At 41.5% G+C, this 21,089-nt stretch overlaps 1 protein-coding gene across 3 annotated transcripts in view; it reads left to right on the plus strand.

Annotated features, from left to right (window-relative positions):
• Positions 1-16,613, plus strand: part of CNTN5 (contactin 5) — a 906,057-nt gene extending 889,444 nt beyond the window's left edge. For 2 of the 3 annotated variants that reach the window (XM_060179713.1, XM_060179714.1), the window contains 4 exons: positions 4,027-4,213; positions 4,651-4,763; positions 10,804-10,972; positions 13,889-15,080. In XM_060179713.1, coding sequence (XP_060035696.1) covers positions 4,027-4,213; positions 4,651-4,763; positions 10,804-10,972; positions 13,889-13,989 — 570 coding nt within the window. In that variant the 3' untranslated portion in view covers positions 13,990-15,080. Of the gene's footprint in view, positions 1-4,026; positions 4,214-4,650; positions 4,764-10,803; positions 10,973-13,888; positions 15,081-15,260 lie in introns of those variants that run through there. The other variant, XM_060179715.1, reaches the window with a different exon arrangement.
• The last annotated feature ends 4,476 nt before the right edge of the window (positions 16,614-21,089 follow it).

Here is a 21,089-nt window from a genome sequence, read left to right on the forward strand (position 1 = left end):
TTACATTAACGTGAAGCTTTCCCCATATAGGTGGGAAGCTGGAGCGTGGACCATGGTCCTTGGGCACTGTGCTGTGTGTGCTTAACCAGGTGCGCCACCACCTGGCCCTGTCAGTCATTTTCTTTATCCCAATTTTGGTTTCCATTCCACTAAGTATTTTGTCTATTTTATTATGATCTGTTTTATATCTTACTTGAATTTAGAGTTCCTGTTATATTTTAGACTTCTTGAGATGATTTCCTCACTGATTTGTCTCTTTTCTAGCAAACACACCTCCAAAAGCACTTTGTTTGAAGTCTATATAGATACTAGTTGCCTTCTTATCTTCCCCTTTGCTCAAATGTTCTAAGATGCAACATAGTGAATATAGAAAATTCAAAATGACAGAGGTAGCATCTGCAAAAGGCCTACTCTAGCCACATCTATCAGAAACAAATGTAAACACTTGTGACCAATCTCCCCTAGTGGATCTTTAGAGAGTAGTGGCAGCTCTAGGAAAGAATGGACTTTGTTCAGTAAAATCGTTCCCATTATTCTGTTCCTAGGTAGTTTTTAATATTTTATTTATTCATTCATTTATTGGACAGAGAAATTGAAAGGGGTGGGAGGTAGGAAGAGAGAAAGAGAGACATCTGCATTATTGCTTCACCGCTATTGCAGCCTCCCCTGCAGGTGGAGACTGGGAACTGCAGCCTGGTAGCATGTGCACTCAGCCAGGTACACCATGTACCCCTCTGCCTAGCCCCTCCTGGGGATTTTTAGCCTGTTCACTTTATACTCACTAATCTCTGCTAAACTGCCCATAAGTTTTCAAAAGTAGAACTAGGTATTGTACACCTGTCTTATTTAAGTTAATCATGTCCCTCATCGTAAAATCACTCTGGTTTTGAAGCAGTAATAAGCACCCAGCCTAATGATACCGACTGCCAGCAGATCTCAGAGCGCTGACTGGCAGATCCCGTGCTAGCACTAAGCTCAGGAGATCTAGGAGCTGCAGGCTGGCCCATTGGGCCAGCAGACTTCCCGTCTAGCACAGATCTGTCTTCCTTGGGAAATGCAAACCCTGTGTCGGTATTTTCAAAGTTTGAGTGTAAAGTTTGAAGGACATGCCTGACATGGCTGTCACAGAAGCAAAGAGGTTCTAATAGTTATCTGAAGGCAGGGCTCACTGGAGAAAGTATCACAGGAAGAGAGAACTCTGTCTTTCAGGCCTCGGTTCACATGAGTTACAACTTTTGAATGCAGGAGGATCACTAAATTGAATGGAAGCACAGAAAACTAGCTTTTCTTAAATCCCCTTAAAGTAGTCATGAAACTGTAAGAAAAAGATGATTTTATTGCAATCCCAATGAGAAGTATGAAAAAATATTACTAATAGATTTTCCCAGGTTTTTCCATTTCTTTCATTTTTGTGCAATGACCCAGCCTGAAAATCCCATTTTCTAGGTTCAAGCTAGCAATGAAATTGCCTCTGGCCTTGTTTCCATTTATCTTTTTCTTCAGTGAAACAAACTGCAGGGAGGCACACAAAGCTTCCTGTCTCCACTCAGGCCTGGGCCCGAGAGACAGACAGATAGACAGACAGATAGATAGACAGAAAGAAAGACACTCTCTCTCTCTCTCTCTCTCTCTCTCTCCCTCTCTCCCTCTCTCCCTCTCTCCCTCTCTCCCTCTCTCCCTGTCTCTCTCTTCCTCTCTCCCCCTCTCTCTCTCCCTCTCTCCCTCTCTCCCTCCCTCCCTCTCCCCCTGTCCCCCTGTCCTGTGTCCCCCTCCCCCTATCCTCCCCTCTCCTCTCCCCCTCCCTCTCCCTTCCCCCCTCTCTCTGTTGTTTAGAGAATTAGCAGAGGCTTCTTCTCACAACATCTCCCTGCCTGCACAGTCTCTCTCTAAGAGAAATAGCCTAGAAGCAGGTGTCTCCCCATTCACACAGGTCTTCTGAGCCTTCCTAGCACAGCACTAGTGGTCAGGCAGCTTCTAGAGGAAAAATCCAAGGAGAACCATATTATCTTCAGAAGGGAAGAAAACAAATGAAAGTGTTATTATCGATGTTTTCTGCTATAAGTCAGGTTTTTTTTTACAAATCAAAAGAAATGTTTGAAACATGGTTCTAGATCTCAGAGAGGAATAAAAAAGTAAATATTCCATCTTTGTTTAAAGAGTGATCCCAAACACCAGGGAAATGTAATAAAATCAAAACCAAAGTAGCTTAAACAGCTAACTGCAAGATTGGGCCCCAGTCTCTGTTTCCTGCCCCCACTCCCCCCAGGCCCACCTAGCTACAGAGCCTGCCTGCCTGCACCCCCTCGTCAGCCCTCTCCCCCCCACCATGCTCAGTGTGCTGTGGTGTTTTGTCTTCCTTCCGTAAAGGCTACCCCCTTGCAGACTCCCAGCCATCACCAGCAGGCAGAACAGCAACTTTACAACCATGTGCCTGCTCCTTCAACAGCTGTCTTTTCAGTTAGTGCTTATCTGTAAAGAGAAATAAAAAAAAAAAAAAACTATATTCTTAGCCTTTTTGGCTGGCTCAGAATTCATACTTCTGCCATGCCACTAATGAAATTGTTGATCACTGTCTTTCTAAAAATATTTGAGAGACGTCAGAAAATCGAAAGAAAGAAAGAAAGAAAGAAAGAAAGAAAGAAAGAAAGAAAGAAAGAGGCCCATGTTATTTAAAAGTTAAGAAGAAAATGTGACTAGGAAACTTCATTTTCTGGAAGTGCAGCTACAGTCTGTGACTTCTGGGCTCCTCTGTCCATGTATCATTTGCTTTACCTTCTGCTGAGGGAAACATGCTAAGTCAGTCAAATGCTGCCTTTTATTGTCTGCGCTCAGCTGGTTGACGTCCAGTAACCAGCATGAGGAACGCCCCTGCCAAGTGTGCTCCAGATCATCCCCAGCTCCAGACAGGCCTGACTGGTCACATCATGTAGCAGACCCCATAGTGAGGGCCTTGAGAGTGGCCAACTTTCACCACAGAGCAGGAGACGCTACTCTTCTGCATGTGTGCATGACTTCATCCTAGTGTCTGGACGAGGCGAGGCTGTACCGAGACAGTGGCTGCATCTCACAGACGCATGAGTGATTTCGGGTCTGGGACCTTGAGCTCCTCACCAGGAATGACCATCTCAGTGCACAGACCATGCTTAGGCAAATCTTCTCCTCTCTGCCTCCCTCCTATACCATCCCCATGCTGTGCCCTACATCGAAAACACTCAACGCAGGCTGAAGATGTTGCTCACCTAGTAGGATGCCTGCCTTGCAGCTTCAAGCCCCACACCACCTGGGAGTGGCAGGACATGGGGCAAGGCTCCCCTGCTGTGGTCTCTCCCTCCATCTCTCTCTCTCTCTCTCCCTCCATCTCCCCCCCCCCCCGAATGTAACTGTCAGCTGCAGGTGGTAAAGTCATACATGCACAAGATAAGCAAGACCCTCAATGCATACTGGGCGAACCATCCCCTCTTCTCTAGCCGACCCAAGTAGCTTGCCTGATGCAGTGGCTGTGGAGCACAGCAGAAAACATTGTTCATGACTCTCTTAAATAATCCATCCAAACAAGGGCAACAAAAGGGAAAAAAATAGCCTCCAGGAGCAGTGGATTCCTAGTGCAGGCACTGAGCCCCAGCAATAACACTGGCAGCAAAATCATCATCATCATCATCATCATCATCATAAGCCATCCAAAGCTCCCCAGTGGTTCTGGTAACCTATGAGAGTCAAGCAAGACCTTCTCCATTTCCCGTAGCTGAGTCTTTCCTGGAGTCAGGCTGTGTTTGCAGCTGCCCCCAGTCTGCCTGCCCCGTGGGCGCATCTCTGGTTGCTGTGCTGCACCTGACTGGTGTCTGAGTTTGCACAGATGTGACTCCAGCAGTGTGACTAAGACTGACCTACTTCCTTTCTTAGTTCCTGGTGATCCAGGAGTGAGTTCCCTGGGATGGGCTAGAGAAGCAGCCCCCTGAAAACTGTGCAGATAATCCCAAGGTTAGGGGCACTTGGACATTCACCTGTCATGTGACTATTGGTTGACAGATTGGGTATCGGAAAGATATGGAACAAGAGGATGCAGCTGAGACAGTCAAAACTCAGGGGAATGAGTCATCCATCATGCTGAGGGGACTGGAAGGCAATACGTTATACCACTTCACAGTGAGAGCTTATAATGGAGCCGGATACGGGCCACCTAGCAGCGAAGTGAGTGCAGCCACCAAGAAACCCCGTAAGTGACCTGGCCTCTCTGTTTGTTTCAGACAAAGAGGAAAAATCTTTTCACATTTCTGAAAACCATGTGAGGTACATTATAAGCAGAGTTGAAGGGGACTTTGATTCGTGGTTTTGCTTCAGTGCTTGGATCTGGATTCCAAAACTAGCTTGGAAAATTTTGCATTCACAGTAGATAAAGGTTATCTCCCTGTGAAACAAGGCTAAGCGATTTTGACACAGAAGGGAGATAAAAGGATTCAGGTTCAAAAGCTCAGTAGAGTAGCTATTAAAATGACACTCCTGGAGCAAAGGCTCCTTAACTGACTCCCACTGGAAAGAAGCTTCTGGTGCCAGGCTACCTCTAAACTCAAGAAAGAAGGGAATGCATGAGCATTTCGGTGAAACATGCTTTTGAAACACCTTGTGAGTTCACTCTCACCTTGTATTTTGCAGCCCCAAGCCAAGCCCCTGCCAACCTCCACTGGGAGCAGCAGGGCCCTGAGCTTTCTCTGGGCTGGGAGCCCGTACAGCCCTTGGCCAACGAGTCGGAAGTCATGGGCTACAAGGTCAGTACTCTTCACCCTCGGCCGTACGCACACCTCTCAAGAAGCATGACTGAGGACGTAGAGTTCAAAGGACCGGAAAGACCTTGTTTCTCAGTCATTTTCCCCACTGACATTGTCCAGCCAGCCTTCCTGCAGTGGGCGGCCAAGGTGTTCAGTCACATTCAGCAGCCCAAGGTCCGGAGAGGGAGCGGGTGGGAAGAGCAGTGCGTCCCGAATGCAGGGCACCACCTCCAGGAAGCAGTGTCAGGACACACAGGAACTCACAGAAAACCAAGTGTAGGCGACAGACACTCAGTGGCTTAGATGGACTAGTGCTAGACTGTCAGCAGAGAAGCAAAAGAAATGACAGTGGCCTGGGAATGGCACACCTGACTAAGCTCACTCATTACAGTGCACAGGACCTGGGTTCAAGCCCCCTCTCCCCACCTGCAGGGGGAAGCTTCATGCTCAGTGGAGCAGTGCTGCAGGTGCTTCTCTCTATCTCCCCCTCCTCTCTCGAGTTCTCTCTGTTTGAAAATAAATAAACTGACTCTTAAAAAAATTTTCAAAGGCATAGAAAAGAACGGCAGGGCCAGCACATACACACACACAGGGAAAAGCCCTTGAAGACAGGCCAGCTCCAAACCAGACAGGGCATAGCGCAGGTGAGCCTGTGCTGCCCCTCCTACCCTGCAGGGCTGAGGTGCAAAAACGAGAGACAGTTTGTGGAGAAACAACTCTGTCTCTAGTTTCAAGATCCCTGTGGTCTGTGCTGGCTGAGTTTCAGGTTCAATGTGGTTCCTGTTCTGTTATATCAGAGTCTACATATTCCCTTAAATGCCACACACAACCATTAGTTACTAGTAGAATTTTAAAATCTTTCAGGGTTTGGACCCAAAAACATCATTTAGATGGATTTTCAGCTGCCAGAGATGCTAACACTTCACTTTTTAAAAGTATTTTATTTATTTTTTAATGAGAAAGATAGGAGGAGAGAGAGAGAGAGAGAGAAAGAACCAGATGTCACTCTGGTACATGTGCTGCCAGGGATTGAACTCAGGACCTCATGCTTGAGAGTCCAGTGCTTTACCCAGTGCACCATCTCCTGGACCACCTAACATGTCACTTTGTATTAAAGTGCTACAGTTCTCTACGGCTAAAACTGAAGATGTTATAAATGGAATATATTTAAGATAATTTCCATATTTGAAAACATAAGCTGCATCATGTCTTACATACTGTAAATCTGCACATCCACAAAGAGGAGCTCGTGTTCACATCTGCCCTAAATCTCAAGGGTCTTGTGTCGCATCTTTGGGGAAAGGCAAGGGAGTCTTTTTCCTGTTCCCTCCCCTCCTTATAATGTGTCCTCTATGGCCACCACGAAATGGTGACAGGCCACTCAACAGCCAGATGTCCTTAGAACTCTGTCATGCACTCTCCCCTAGTGGAGAGGCAAAATCAGACCAGAGGCAGAGCTAGAGGAAAGCACGCGGCCACCTGCGGGAGGCATTCTGCACAGGCCTGGAGCACACAGGAGCTTGGCCACGGGGTCACCAGGTGAGGTGATTGTTGTTAAAATTTTCGGAAGGCTCTAGCCGGCTTAGCTTCACAGGCGGGTAACAGAGACGCAGAGACAACAGCTGGGCAGGGAAGCTGTATTTCTTTATTCAAGAACAACGATTCATAAACTAAGACAAACTAATCACCAAACAGAACTCTGCTGTCTCTTTGCGGCGGCGCAAGCACTCTCTCTTACTCTCGAACTCCGGAACCCTCTGAACTCTGTCACTCTGGAACTCAGCCACTTTCCCACTTTGGAACCCTCTCTCGGGGTTCCTAGGGGCGGGGCCAAGCGGGCCCGCGAAAACTAACTGGACTGATCCAATTCTCTTGGTGGGGGAGAACTAGAACCCAATGTAAAGCATACAACAGGTGACACTCCTCTTCACTCATGGGCCCCTTCTAGCTCTGTCATTGCTCTTCTTCCTTCTGGGTAACTAACTCTCTCTCCTACCAGACTCCGTGTCCTGAGAAGCAAGGACTCTTGTCTCATTCATCTCTTTATCCAAAGTACCTCTAGAAGAGTGAATAAATTAGTTTTGGCTCAACCAGAGGTGTCACAGTTACTCAGAAGCGATAATTATGAGTATCTACTTTTACTCCTCTAATTATCAAATATAGAATTTATAATATAAACTTAAACTTTCACTAGTACACATAAATGTCCAGTGGTTTTTTTTATTTTGTGTGTGTGTGTCCTTCCTATGTGTTAGATGTTGGGGGAGAACAACTCTGACCTCCAAGTCAAACTTTACTTACAACCTCAGTTGGGTAACTTTAAGCGAGTTGTTTAATCTCCAAATTTCCAAATTTTTGCTTCAAATAATAATAATGAGGAATAATAACTTCCTTGTGGGATTAGTTTAATGATTTAGATGACCTGTAAAACATTGATGATTGTTATTGTTCTCTTGTCACTGGCAGAGAGTAGCCAGTTAGGTGAAATTATGTATGTATTTATTTATTTATTTATTGCCACCAGGGTAATTGCTGGGGTTCTGTGCCTGGACTATGAATACAGTGCTCTCCATGGCCATTTTTTCTTTCTTTTCTTTTTACTTGACAGGACAAACAGAAATTGGGAGAGGAGAGGGAGAGGAAAAAACAGGAACCTTCAGACCTGCTTCATAGGTGGAGACTGGGGGCTTGAACTCAGATCCTTATACATGATAATGTGTGTGCTCAACCAAATAAACCATTACCCACCTCTAAGTGAAACTTGAATTCCTTCCTCCCTTCCTCCCTTCTTTCCTTCCTCCCTTCTTTCCTTTCTCCCTTCCACCCTCCCTCCCTCCCTCCCTCCCTTCCTTCCTTCCTTCCTTCCTTCCTTCCTTCCTTCCTTCCTTCCTTCCTGTATTTCTTCTTTCTCTAAAATGACACCGAGCTATTATTGGCGTTCAGTGCCTCCACAATGAATGAATCCACTGCTCCTGGCAGCCATTTTTCCTGGTTTTTCTTTCTTTGATATGACAGAAAGAAATTGAGAGGTGAGGGGGGAAAATAGAGAGGGAGAGAGACAGAAAGAGACAGCTGAAGGACTTGCTTCACTGTTTGTGAAGCTTCCCCTCTGCAGGTAGGGAGCAGGGGCTCAGATCTTTGTGCTTGGTACCGTGTGTACTTAATCACGTGTGTCACCACTAGGCCCCCCAAATTTCAGAAGGTTTTAACAAAAGGAAGTGGACTTTTAGAGTATTGTGCCAGTTTTGTCTTAATGAATACAGCACAAGTCCACCTCATACCGTCCGATACTGGAAGGCTTGCTCCTTTGCTTTATCTTTGCTGTAAGGGGCGAGTAGCAAGCTGACAGAGGCTTTCTTTCCTTTTATTTCTTTGGGATGGTTGCACCTCCTTACGGCCCCAAGAAGAGAGAGCTGATCCTTTCCAGAGCATGCCTTTGAGGATTGCAGTATCCTTTCTAGATAGCCTACAGTTCTTGTCTTCTAAGTAGAATGTGAGAGTGGCCCTGACAGCACACAAAACAGTTCCTTTATGGCTAGTGATGGCTGTCATTGCGGCAGCCAGCCTATCACTGCCCAGACTCCTAAAGCATTCCCTGGCCACCTCACTGTCAAAAACTATTTCAGATATGTCATGATTACTTCCTTAACTTTCTCAGATTTCTCATTCTGGTTCATTTTTTTCTAAATCAGAATTCTAATAAGATCCAAGGTTCACTAACAGACCTAAGAGTCGTCATCAATTTAATGTATGTGTTCACTTAGACCTACTCACTGACTCACCTCACCACAGCCCCCTGGACATATTGGTAAAAGCCACATTTTACCACAGGCTCTTATGTGCTGCTGCTTTTTCCCACCTTTACTTGTTATTCCTAAATCTCAACTGATCCACAAGTTTTTCATCAACTCTGGATTTTACAGTAACATTAGATATGCATTACTGGCTTCATTTTTCTTTGTCATAAGAATTGTAATTTATTGAACCATAATAACAATGTCCTCTAAAATAGTCACTCCCCTGCCAATCCTCACCAATTTACGTACTTTCCCATTGCCATAAATTGTCTTTCTAATTACCTCACACGAATGATCAGAATTCTGATTCACCACATTACTGCAGTCAAAATGAGCAGCATAAATTCTAGTGTAATTGTCATTTTTTAAACCAAAAGAATCTATTGTTGGCATCCTCCAAGGAGTGTTTCTGACTCCCCAAAAGTTGACTAGGTCCAGACTCCGTTGTAGCGCCAGCTGTGTCTCCTGTTGCAATGTGTGTTGCATTTGTTGTGTGTTTTTCTAGTAGACAGACTGTGTGCGCTCTGACTGCAGGCCCCAGGTGCTCTCCCTGTTTTCGGGTGGATCAGGCCCTTCCCCTGTGGCAGACACTCGATGGCCATAGCAGCCTCCCCTGTGGAATACATACACTTGATTTCACATACTAGAAGTTGTGTCCATAAGAAGTCATCAGTACAGTCAGTACTTGCAGATAAAATTATTCGATCTTTCTAGAGAAGTTAGTTCTCTCTACACTAACTAATTAAATGTGTGACAAAGGGAAATAGAAGAGGCCGTAGGTTATGAAACTGTGGGACAGGAGGACCAAGTGCAGGTAGGTGTGTGGTAAATGATGTTCTGAATTCCTTGTCTCTTTTGTGTAGATTGGCTCAGGCCCACAACCCATTGTCATATAAAGAAACTACTGCAAACCTTTTTTTCTAATTTTTATTAGCAATTCAATATTGATTTTACAAAATTACATGTCAACAGGGGTATAATTCCACAGCGTTCCCACCACCGAAGAGTTCTGAATCTCAAATCCCTCCATTGCAACGCACTGCAATTCTCCCAAGGTTTTAGACATGGGTTAACTATCATCTCTACAGCTGTCTGCCTACATTTATATATAACTGCTCCCTTTTTAGCCTCTTCCTCCTATCACTTCTCTCCCACTGGGGTTATGGATCAAAATTGTTTTTGGGATGCAGAAGGTGGGAGCTCTGGCTTCTGTAATTGCTTCTTCACTGGACATGGGCGTTGGCAGCTGGATCCATCCCCCCAGCCTGTTTCTGTCTTTCCCTCATGGGGCAGGGCTCTGGGGAAGTCCCCAAACCAGCCCACCTTCTATAAATGTGGTTGAAATACTAGCTAGTGTGAGAATGTCCTGTATTCACCTAATATGAGTAGACAGCAAATTGTACCCATGTGCCATCAACTCTATTGTAAACTATTAACCCCTAATAAGATGATTTTTAAAAATCATAAATAAGCAAGGGGGGAGAAATACTCCCTACTGATAGTGACAGTGAGGGTGACAGAAGTCACTCTCTGGGCCCCAAGCACTGTGCAGGCCATTCCACAAGTATGCTACCACTTCTTCCTGACTAACAGAACTGAGAAATAGATATGGAGATCTCTGTAATACAGTGAAGGAACCCGAGCCCTTAGAAAAGTTTAGTTACTTCTCCAGATTGTCCCATATGGGGAGGCATTAGAGATTGTTTTTGTTGAGTAGATAATTTTGAATCCAGATATCAATGACTATTAAGCTATTGATTTTTCATGAAGATAAACCATATGATAACACTAACAATTATGGAAAACCCCAAAAGCAATGAGACTGAACTTTAAAAATGCATTTAAGGGTGCTGGGCGGTGGTGCACCGGGCTAAATGCACATAGTATGAAGCGCAAGGTCCAGCACAAGGATCCTGGTTTGAGTCACCAGCACCCCACCTGCAGGGGGGTTGCTTTTCAAGCAGTGAAGCAGGTCTGCAGGTATCTGTCTTTTCCTTTCCCTTCTCTGAAACACCTTTCCTAAGCTCCAGACAGAATTAAATCCGCCTCTCTATTTGGATAGAACTTGTTGTCTACTTCCAGTGTGACAGATAAAACACATGTCACATTCATTTGCACAAAGCTGTCTAAAGCACGAGTTCTCTACACTTGGATGAGAACAGGACATAGTGGACAGGTTGTCAATAAACACTTGAGACCCTCAACTGAATATCCAGTGTTTGAAGCTCTGTCATTATTCCCAGGTTTTTTATAGGCAGGAGGGTCACAGCGACAGTCAAGTTATTGAAACGCAGAAGCCGCAAGCAGTGGTATCCCTCCCAGATGCTGGGGTCTACATTATTGAAGTTCGAGCATACAGTGAAGGAGGTGATGGGACAGCTAGTTCACAGATCAGGGTACCGTCATACTCAGGTAAGTTTTGACATAATTAGCTTCATTTTCTATTGATAATGTCAAGATGGTATAAGCCTCATCAAAATTAGTGCATGATGCAGGGGTTTTGTAAGGTCTTTTTTCAATCCTTTCAGTAAAGCAAACTGCTATTCTTCCCGTAATTGCAGAATTTCCTCAAATGTAGCAAGTAATTTATAAATACATTAATTTTTCATTAAAAATTTTTCTTCTTATGAAATGTCCTTGCCTATCTTTCCTGTGTTGCTAAGTATTATCCTTCCTGGTCTTTTTGGCTTCTGCAGTTTTCTTCCTCTGTCTTCCTCCCTCTGTGTCAGGCAGAGAGAGGAGAGATACCATAGCGCTGCTCCACTGCTTGTGAAATCCACCACCACCGGCCCACCTGTGCACTGGCAGGGGTCCCCATGTAATAAATAACCTAAACTCAAACCCAGGTCCTTGTGCTGATAACATATACACGCTGCTGTTTGAGCCACCTGCTGGCACCTACTGGTACTGCACTAGTTCCAGCTTCTCCAGGGCCTTGACGTCTAAATAAATTACAATGTTACGGAGCATCCATTGTTTATTATTGGATTCTATCCAATATTATTGTCACATAGGTAATATATAACACTTCAAAATTCTATCTTTAAAGCGCAGTTTGTTGACTTGACACCCTTATTAGTGTTAGCTAATCCCTCCATCATGTCACATAATCATTACATCAGACCACATAAAAGCTTAATACATCTTATGATGAATATATTAAAGTATAGTTTCAAGAGTAAGGAATATAAACAATGTGTTTAGATTGATTAATTCACAGTTGAGCTATTTAGATAGAAGTGCTAAATTTTCATGAGCACCTTAAAAGTTAAAGATGGTTTCTTAACAGTGAAAAAGATGAGATTTTTTTTCTTTTTGCTTGTTTAGTAAGCTAATTTCTAGTAACAATGTGAAGAGCATTTATTGAGCCCTGGCTATCTGTTTGATTGTCTTGTATTGTACTGGATGTTTCCATATATTATCTTACTTTTTTCTAGCAATTTTATGAGCCAGATTTTTTTTTATTCTCTGACACTCCAAGTTTCCTTTCAATTCAACATAATGATATCATAAAGTGTATTCTAGATAAAGATTAATCCTAAGTTTAGAAATATTTATTTTTAATTATTTATTTATTTTCATATTTTACTGACTTTATTTTAATGAGAGAGAAAGACTAAGATACAGAGAGGGAGAGAGAACAGAGCACTGTTCTGCTCTGGCTTATGGTAGTGCTGGGGATTGAACCTGGGACCTCAGAGCCTCAGGCACAAAAGTCTTTTGCATAACTTTTATGCCATCTCCTCAGCCCAGCTTGGAAATATTTGTAAGGACTTTCATTCTCCTATTTACTTTTAACTTGAATTAAATTTTTTTTAAAAAGTGCCAACTTTGATGCGTTAGTTAAAACACTTTGACCAGTGCGGCCTACTCAATTACAATAAAGCAAACTTTCATACTGTCAACTAACATAGACCCCCACAGCATGAGCAACAACCTATTTTCATTCTTGCCACTGCCAAACACTGGAAGCCTAGGAGTGCTAATGGCCTGGCCAAGTGCAGTAAGTGGTTCATGTCACGACTAGGAGTCGAACTTTGCCCAGTGTTGTTTGCCTTTTGCTTGGCCACACCAACAGAACAGATTTGGCTTTGTGAACGCTCTGCGAATTTGAGAGGCAGATCCTACTTAGCATTCGGAAAGGGAAAGGTTTTTGTACCAGTGTCATGTAAGTTGATTTAATAAGGATCTAGCCTCTCTCAAATAAATGGAAAGGGGCTATTTACAGTTGTTATTTATGAAGTGTGCAGGTACCACTCATATAGCTCATATGTGCTTATGTACCTCACAGTCACCCTGTTTTTTTCAAGTCGAAATATATGTAACATTCTCCAGAGTGTTGATTAATAGATTTTACTAGTGCCTTACCTGTCAACATTTTCAAAGATGTGTTGTGATGTGTGTGTGTGTGTGTGTGTGTGTGTGTGTGTTGCCCAGAAAAAGATTCTTCTGCTCTTACCAAGTATCTGCAAAGTCTAATATACAGATTAGTCAGTTAAGTCAAGAAACTACTACAGTGCATAGTGTACACAGTAAACACAGTGTTTTGATCTCAAAAGGAAGAATGTTTCCTGCATGTAGACAGCAGTGATAAATGATAATTCTCGTTTGCTGAGCTTGGGATGAGAATATAGAATGTCCTTCAGCTCAGCTGGAACACTCATATCAGTTAAAGGGCCCATCAATAAATTAACTTTAAATTGGTTTATTATTTTTAAATTGAAACAGTGAATGAATTTGTTAATTTATGACATTGCCACAAACTTGTGCTAATTATCTTTGCTCCATTTCCTAAACGATATGCTCTATAGAATTTTTTTCTCATATCTGGATTTGTTTTCCATCATGCGTCTTTGATAATAATGACATTGGGCCAACTGATAAGCACTGTTAGAATGGCATCACCTTTTGGACTACATGCATAGACACTTGTACCACTCCCTGTAGCTTTTGGGAAGCCCCAACAAAATCTCCCTGTACAGTTATGAAGAACACTCTCATTAAGAACAGGACCAGGTGGCCAGGTGGTGATGCATCTGGTAGACCACATATTACAGTGAGCAAAGACCCTGCTTCAAGCCCCCAGTTCCCACCTGCAGGGGGAAAGCTTCACTAATGGTGAAGCAGAACTGCAGGAGGCTCTCTTTCTCTCTCCCTCCATGTCTCCTTCATTCTTCTTTGTCTCTATCCAAAATAAATAAACATTAAAAAAAAAAAACAGTTTGAATGTTACACCCAGCTGTCTCACATGCTTAAAAAGATGACTTTTCCGTAGCTCAAGCAGAGCCTAAGTGATCAACTGTATTTGATGTTTCTCTCTGTTCTCAGGGGGGAAAATCACCAGTGCTCAGTCGACCCTCCACAGCCTCTCCACGTCTTCATCAGTCACGCTGCTCTTCGCGTTGATGATTCCTTCGACCTCTTGGTGAAAATGCAGACTTACTTCGTTTTAGCTTGGTAACAGCAGTCACCTGAGTGTAGCGTGAGTGGAGATCTGGAACCTTGAGAGGAGCTTTAAGGACCCGGGGGCTCTCTACCTGGTAAATTCCCAGGAGGCTGGGGCTGCTCCTCATCCGTCAGGTTACTCTTTGGCCTTTGTGAAAAGAGAGGACAGTGCTTGATCCAGTACAGATATGCAGATTGTATGTAATAGACTTTTTGTAAACAAATGCTCTTTCTGTCAGATGTATTCTTTACTTCTTTAATATGTTGAGATTTGATTTTCTATCTGATGACTCTGAGTATGTGGCATTCATTTCTTAGCAAGTTGGTCGCTAGCAGATCTGACAAACACAAATACAAAACTAAGAACAGACAGCTTGCTTAAGGTGACTCCGAGTCTAGTGTTTTTCATTTTCCCTTCAGATGACTATTCCAGTTAACAAACTAACAGGAGAAATGAAAAGGAAAATGAGTTGTATGGCCCATTGTAGGATAAGTACACAATAATTTTCTCAAAAAATATGATGTGACTGCATAGTGAACTAGCAGAATTTATCGTCGTGCTATTCTTTATGCACTCTAGAGCAAGTTTGTTGAGTAGGGAATAGGGCTTTTACAGCAGTACAAGGTAAATAGAAAGTGAGTCCAAGCAAATCTAAGTGCTGTTGTTTTCATCAAGTACTAGGTTATCTAGCTGAAAATACAGTACACATTTTAATTTTAATAACTAAAAATAGCTTAAGTCATAGCAGTATACATGATCGTTAAAAACTGGAGACCCTGAAAAACCGCCAAATGTACTAACTTGAAACTGAAATAATACGGGAGAAAACTTTCCCATTTCCCTACCTGCTTCCAAAGCAGATGTTGAGTTAGATCCAAGCTTCTTTCTAATTGTGAATAATTTTAAAGACAAAGAAACTTGGTTGTGCAAATAATTATGCTTATGTACATCTTTTAAGATAAAGTGGTTCAAGCATAGCACATACATTTTTATATTTTTAAGCGTCCTGCATCATCTACTACTTATAAAAATCTAACCCACTACTAAAATCATGAGGACTGGCTGGCTAAATCAATTTTTAACTTAATCTGTGGAAACAAGACCTCAGTAGAGGAGCTCAGCTAGTGGAAGAACTGTCCACTGTTTGGGAGGTGACCCATCTTATCTGCTATTATGTAAGTGAAGTCAACTTGAACCTAAGGGGTAGCTGTTGGCAAGTGAGATGAAAGTTTTCTGTTTGCTGATATCTTACAGAGGTTCTAGCAAACATGAGACCGTGCCAGAGTTTGAAGATGCCTACAGGGACAGTTATTGCAAAGTCATATTCCTAAAGAGTCTGGAGAAACTGCAGTTTTACAGGTGATGCTAATTAATATGAGACCATAAAGCAACTTGTTCCTTTTCTTTTGCAAATTGTAAACCTGCTTATTCAACTTGATTCTTTAACAGCAAGCAAATTGAGCTTCCACTGTTGGCTCTTCAGGTTAGTTCTTGTGAAGTGGAAGAATACAGTAACCTCTGTTCTAAACATCCTACAAGACCAGTTTCAGACATAAAATACGCCTACTTTTGTTGCTTCTTTAATTTCTTTGGGTGGAGTTATGCCCCCCCAAACCCTAAGCAAACAAGAAATTATTTAAAAGACGGCTTCACTTAGCAGCTTATACTATTAAACTACTAATGATAGTGACTAGCCAAGCCTCTGAATAGTCACAGCAAAGTGGCCTTTCTCGAGCACCTCTGTGGAGTGGCTGGACTTTGCACCTAGAGAGATACTTACTGTTTAGCAGATAAAGTACCATCTCTCCTGAACATGGTGTACCTTGCAGCAGTAGATTCCACACCTGAAAAAAATGCAGCAAGAATATTTTAAAGTGGAGGCTGATTTTTGCTTCATATCTCATGAATCAAGCTCTTTTCCTTTTTTTCTCATGATGTTATATACTAGACTGAGTGAAGGACTTTAAGAATCAGACTATTACTGATATTCTTACAAAACACAGCCCATCAGTAGATGGCAAATTCAAACATACTAGTATTCCTACCCAACTGACGGATGGAACATAGCTGACAGAATATTTACAGAATGTCTGCATTGTATTCTTTCCAAAATAAAAATATGCGATGTTTTTACTCAACACAGATATAACATGTATTTTGCAGCTATAAGCCTATTTTAAAAAGCAGGTTTTTCAATGTTTATGTGCTTATGTATTCCATACGTGTTACTTTGTAAAAGAAAAATTGAACAGCACTCCAGACCAAGGCACATTCTTTTCAGCTGCAATACTAATTGAGCTTTTTCTTGGCTGGTATAGTAAGCGCAGTCTTAAACCACTAAAGAGACTGTATTTTTATATAATGTTAATTGAACTGTGAAGAAAAAAAACACCCCCCATAATTAAAAATTTCATGAAGATGAATGCTTTGCATACCCAAATGAAGGTACTGTGGGCCCCATGTCAAACCGTTAAATATATTGTATACAATCTGTATATATACTATATATAATGGTACATATCATGTGGAAGGCACAGTCAGATAATAGTTCTGTGTACTGATCTTGTAACATTAGATCTTTTTAATAAATAATTCTCTTTTTATTGACTTTTATCTTCTCTCCTGTCAACTACATGAATGGCATTATTTATCTAATGCAAATCTTTATGTTTCTATGAATACAGTGGCCTCTGCATTTCTAAAGAGATTATTCTATAAGGATTCTGCATGCTGTTAAGATCTAAGATTCAAATACCTTCATAGATGTCTGTGTAGTTCCAACTTGAAAATTGAAGTTTTTGTCAAAAAACAAACAAAAACACAAAGAAACAGGTCCAAATGGAATGCATTTAGCATTAGACTCGTGGCTCCTTTCTTCTCAGGGAAGGGAACTTCTGCTTCTTAGGTCGGTCCAGCCTGGCCATTTGTTCTGGGTACAGTTCCCATTGTAGAGTTGCTCACACTTGTGTGCTCACTCAGTGCTGTGTTACTATGCCAGCAATCACATGAGCTTACAGTAACCTGTTTGCATATGTTTATCCTCCATTGTCCCCGCTTCGTAACCCTTCATGAGGAACCATTTCACACTCATCTGAAGATTCACCCCCACCCCGTGCTTATAACAATAGCTAGCTCATGTCAAGTAAGCGATGATGATAAATTACTGTCAGTTTAGAAATTTTCCTATACAACAGGCTCCACAAACAGGCTTCATCATCTAAATCTCCTGAGAATTCCAGTGTAGTAGGGCAGAAAGGAACCCCTCCTTTCAATTTCTTCTCAAACACAAAATGAGTCAATGGTACTGAAAGGAATTTAGTGGTAAGTAGGAAGTTTTCATATGGGTCTACCCAGCTGACCAACCAATCCCAAGCCTAAAGATTTACCCCTAAAGTTGATTTGTCAACATAGGCACTATTGAATAAATAAACAAGGTGCAGAATAGTGAACATATTGGCCTTTTTTGTTAGAAGAAGGGAATCCTTGTATTAAAATACTTATTAATACTCTCTAAAATAAATGAACTAAAGACTGAACATAGTCGTTAAAAAGGGGAGGTTCTCAGAGAAGACAGCAAATGTGTGTAAGCAAGCTCCTTCTCAGTGTGTTTGTACCATGGTTTCCATTCAGAGTTTACAATAAGTGAAACCAAGTGAAGGAAAACGTAACAACCTCCAAAAACTGAGCATAAATGGAAAATAACCTAGTCACATATGAGCTCAGTGGCTCATAAGTTTAAATTGTCCATTATATAATCATTATAAACGCATACATGATTATTTCATGTTTGAATTTTGATACTAAATTTCTAATGAAGTGAAACTTAAGCATGAAGACAAAACACATGTGTGCGCACGCGCACACACACACACGTGCACATGCACCCCTACCTTAAGCTATATTCAAGGCTCTTCTTGTTACTGTCTTAACTAGTAGAATCATATTTGAACTAGCCAATGTATATGTATAAATGTTGAAGGTTTTAGAAGAGTAAAGCATCAAGATAAGAGATGCATATATACAATGTTTTCAGTTTTAAAAAACCTTTAGCATTAGATTTACTAATATGAGCATATTCATAGTTACTTTAATAATTTTCTTCAAAATGATCTATTTTTTAGAGCATTGATCAGTGAGAAGGCCTAGAAGATCAGTGAAAAATGCCCTTAGTGGAAAAGTCATAGACATCAGGACTAAATAGTACAGAAATCACGGGGTCCAAATTTCATGTACCACTAAAAGGAATCAGGACTTGCTTGAAGAAACTTCGATTAAATGTTTCGGGTAGGAGATACACAAGGTGAGCTGGGGACTTCTTACTCTGCCTATAGAAACGCCACAGTCATGACAAAAGTCCAGCTTAAGCAGCTCCCAAGCAAAAAAGATAAGACAACTTTAACTCAAAAATAACAATGACAGTAATGGTTTAAAACACATGCAATAGAAAAAAATTCATGATTCCACAGTAACACACATACCACGGACACATATGAGTACTGTTTAAAAAATACAAAGAGGGCATACTTAAATATTTGTTTTCTTTCCCATAAGGACTGAATTTAGGAAAAATCAAATAGTTTATGACTGGCAGCGCTACTTTATAAAAACAATCCCAGTTGGGCTTTTTGTGCCTGTATGGTTCCAACTGCTTCCTATACAATCTTCTTTTTCCTCGGTATCAGCGGGAGAGGGAGAGGCACCATAGCACAGCTCCATTGAAACAAATAAAAATAAAAGTAAGAACAGATACCTAATGCAAAAGGAATGAAATTATAAAATTATAAATTATAAAATTATAAATAGGAATACTTAGTGATTCACGGCAGATATAAAACCACCGGGTCAAATGCTGGTGAAGGGCATTTCAGTAGAAAGTTCACTGCCACCACTGAAGCCTGCATATTGTGTCATCACACAGACATTGGGCATATCCTGACAAGTTACAGCAGGACACACAGTCCTCTCTCTCGGTCTCTCTCTCTCTCTCCCACTGTCTCTCCAGTATTTTTGTCTCCCTCTCTCACTGTCTCTCCAGTATTTTTGCTCTAAAAGAATTTTACTTTGATCCTGAATATTTCAAAGCTGTACATCTATTATCTATTTGGAAGTGCTGAGAATGTGAAAGCAGAAACACTACCACTGGAAAGAATCAGCTAAATCCTCAGATGGGAGTTTCCTGCAAGACAAAATACTCCCGTCTTCACAAATAAATGCCATGTGGGTTGAAAGTGGAGGAGGAAGCTGTTATAGTTTTAAAATAGACACAGAAGCAGTTTCAGTATAAACAGTGGATGGGTGGACTTTGTTAGATTCCCAATTCAAACAAACTGACTGTTTTTAAAAATGTGAACCTTTGTGATTATGGGGGAAATTGTGCATATAGACTGGGTGTCAGGGAGGAGAAAATGATGGTAGAAAATAGTATTGATTACTTTTTTTTTAAAAGTCATCTTCAGAGACATGTACTAAAGTATATACTGATAAAAATGACGTGATTTCTAGAATTTGCCTTAGAACATACCATTCAATTTGGAAGCAGAATGCATGAAAGAAGTTGAATGATAAGTATTTCTGAAGCCAAGTGATGGGTAAGTGGACATTTATTACACTGTTACCAGAATTTGTGCTAGGGTGACTTAATTTACCATAACAAAACCTTGAGATTTGCATCATGTAACAAAACAAAAAAAAAAAAGCACCTGCTTTAGATTCCTTAGCAGCCGTAGTTACGGTATTGTGAAATACCCGTGAATCTTTTATCAGGAAACATAGGTATGCCCATCTTGACCTTTATCACTAATAAAGATTATTATCAGCAATAACCCTGGAGGCTAAATAAATAAGTAACATCACTGCAACAGTTTAGAAGTATTCCAACTCTAAACAACAGTTACGTGACAGAACTCAGCTTGCCAGATCTTATTTCTTCCTCTCATCACTCATATAGGGAAACCAAAACGCCTAGACTGTGTTTAAGTTAGATAGATGACTGAGTTCCAGCTAGTGGAAGGCAATGAAAGTACTGTGTGCAGTATCCTCGCTCGCGCAACTTAAGCTTTACTTTCTAAAAGTAGTGTATTGTGCTAGAGAGTGGGTCTTCAGACTGAAGGAAATTCTCTATTTTAGAAAGAGTGAATGAATGCAACCTTGATCAAACTACAAGTAAATTATTTTCTGGGAATAGACAAACCAACTATAAACTTTAGATAGAAGCAAAAGACACAGAACTGCAACTGTCCATTGAACAACAAAGTTGGAAGACTTATACTCTTTTTCAATCCATAAAGTTATGGGGGTTAATGAATTACAGTGTAGTTGTTGATGCTTGGGTACAATTTCTCATCTCCTGTGGTAGGTGTCTGCAAAACACTCTCACCTCCAATTTAGGTCTTTTTCTGCAGTCCTAAACTCACCTATACTCTCTTACTTCAAAGAGAACATAGTTAACCTAGATACAGTAATACCATTTCAACATCAGAGGTATGATCCATCACAGAAATAGCGGAATGGCTGGACTTTCTTCCTTTATTTATTCATTTATTTGTTTATTTTTACCAGGGCACTGATCAGCCCTGGCTTATGGTGGTGCAAGGAATTGAACTTGGGACTTTAGAACTTCAGGCTTCAGAGTCTCTTTGCATAGCCATTATGCTATCTACCCCCACCCAACTTTCTTTCTTTTTTTTTTTTTTGAAGTATTTTTTTTAATATTCATTTGTTTATTTCCTTTTGTTGCCCTAGTTGTTTTATTGTTGTAGTTATTATTGATGCTATCGTTGTTGGATAGGACAGAGAGAAATGGAGAGAGGAGGGGAAGACAGAGAGGGGAAGAGAAAGATGGACACCTGCAGGCCTGCTTCACAGCTTGTGGAGTGACTCCCCTGCAGGTGGGGAGCCAGGGAATTGAACCAGGATCCTTAGACCGGTCCTTGCGCTTTGCGCCACCTGCGCTTAATCCGCTGTGCTACCGCCCAACTCCCCAACTCCCTCAACTTCCTTAAAATGAAAAACTCTTCTCTGAAAAAGACAATGTTAAGATAAAAAAAATAATTTATAGGCCAGGAGAAAAAAAAATATTTGCAG

The sequence above is a fragment of the Erinaceus europaeus genome, chromosome 20 (genome assembly GCF_950295315.1).
Source record: "Erinaceus europaeus chromosome 20, mEriEur2.1, whole genome shotgun sequence".
NCBI lineage: Eukaryota > Metazoa > Chordata > Mammalia > Eulipotyphla > Erinaceidae > Erinaceus > Erinaceus europaeus.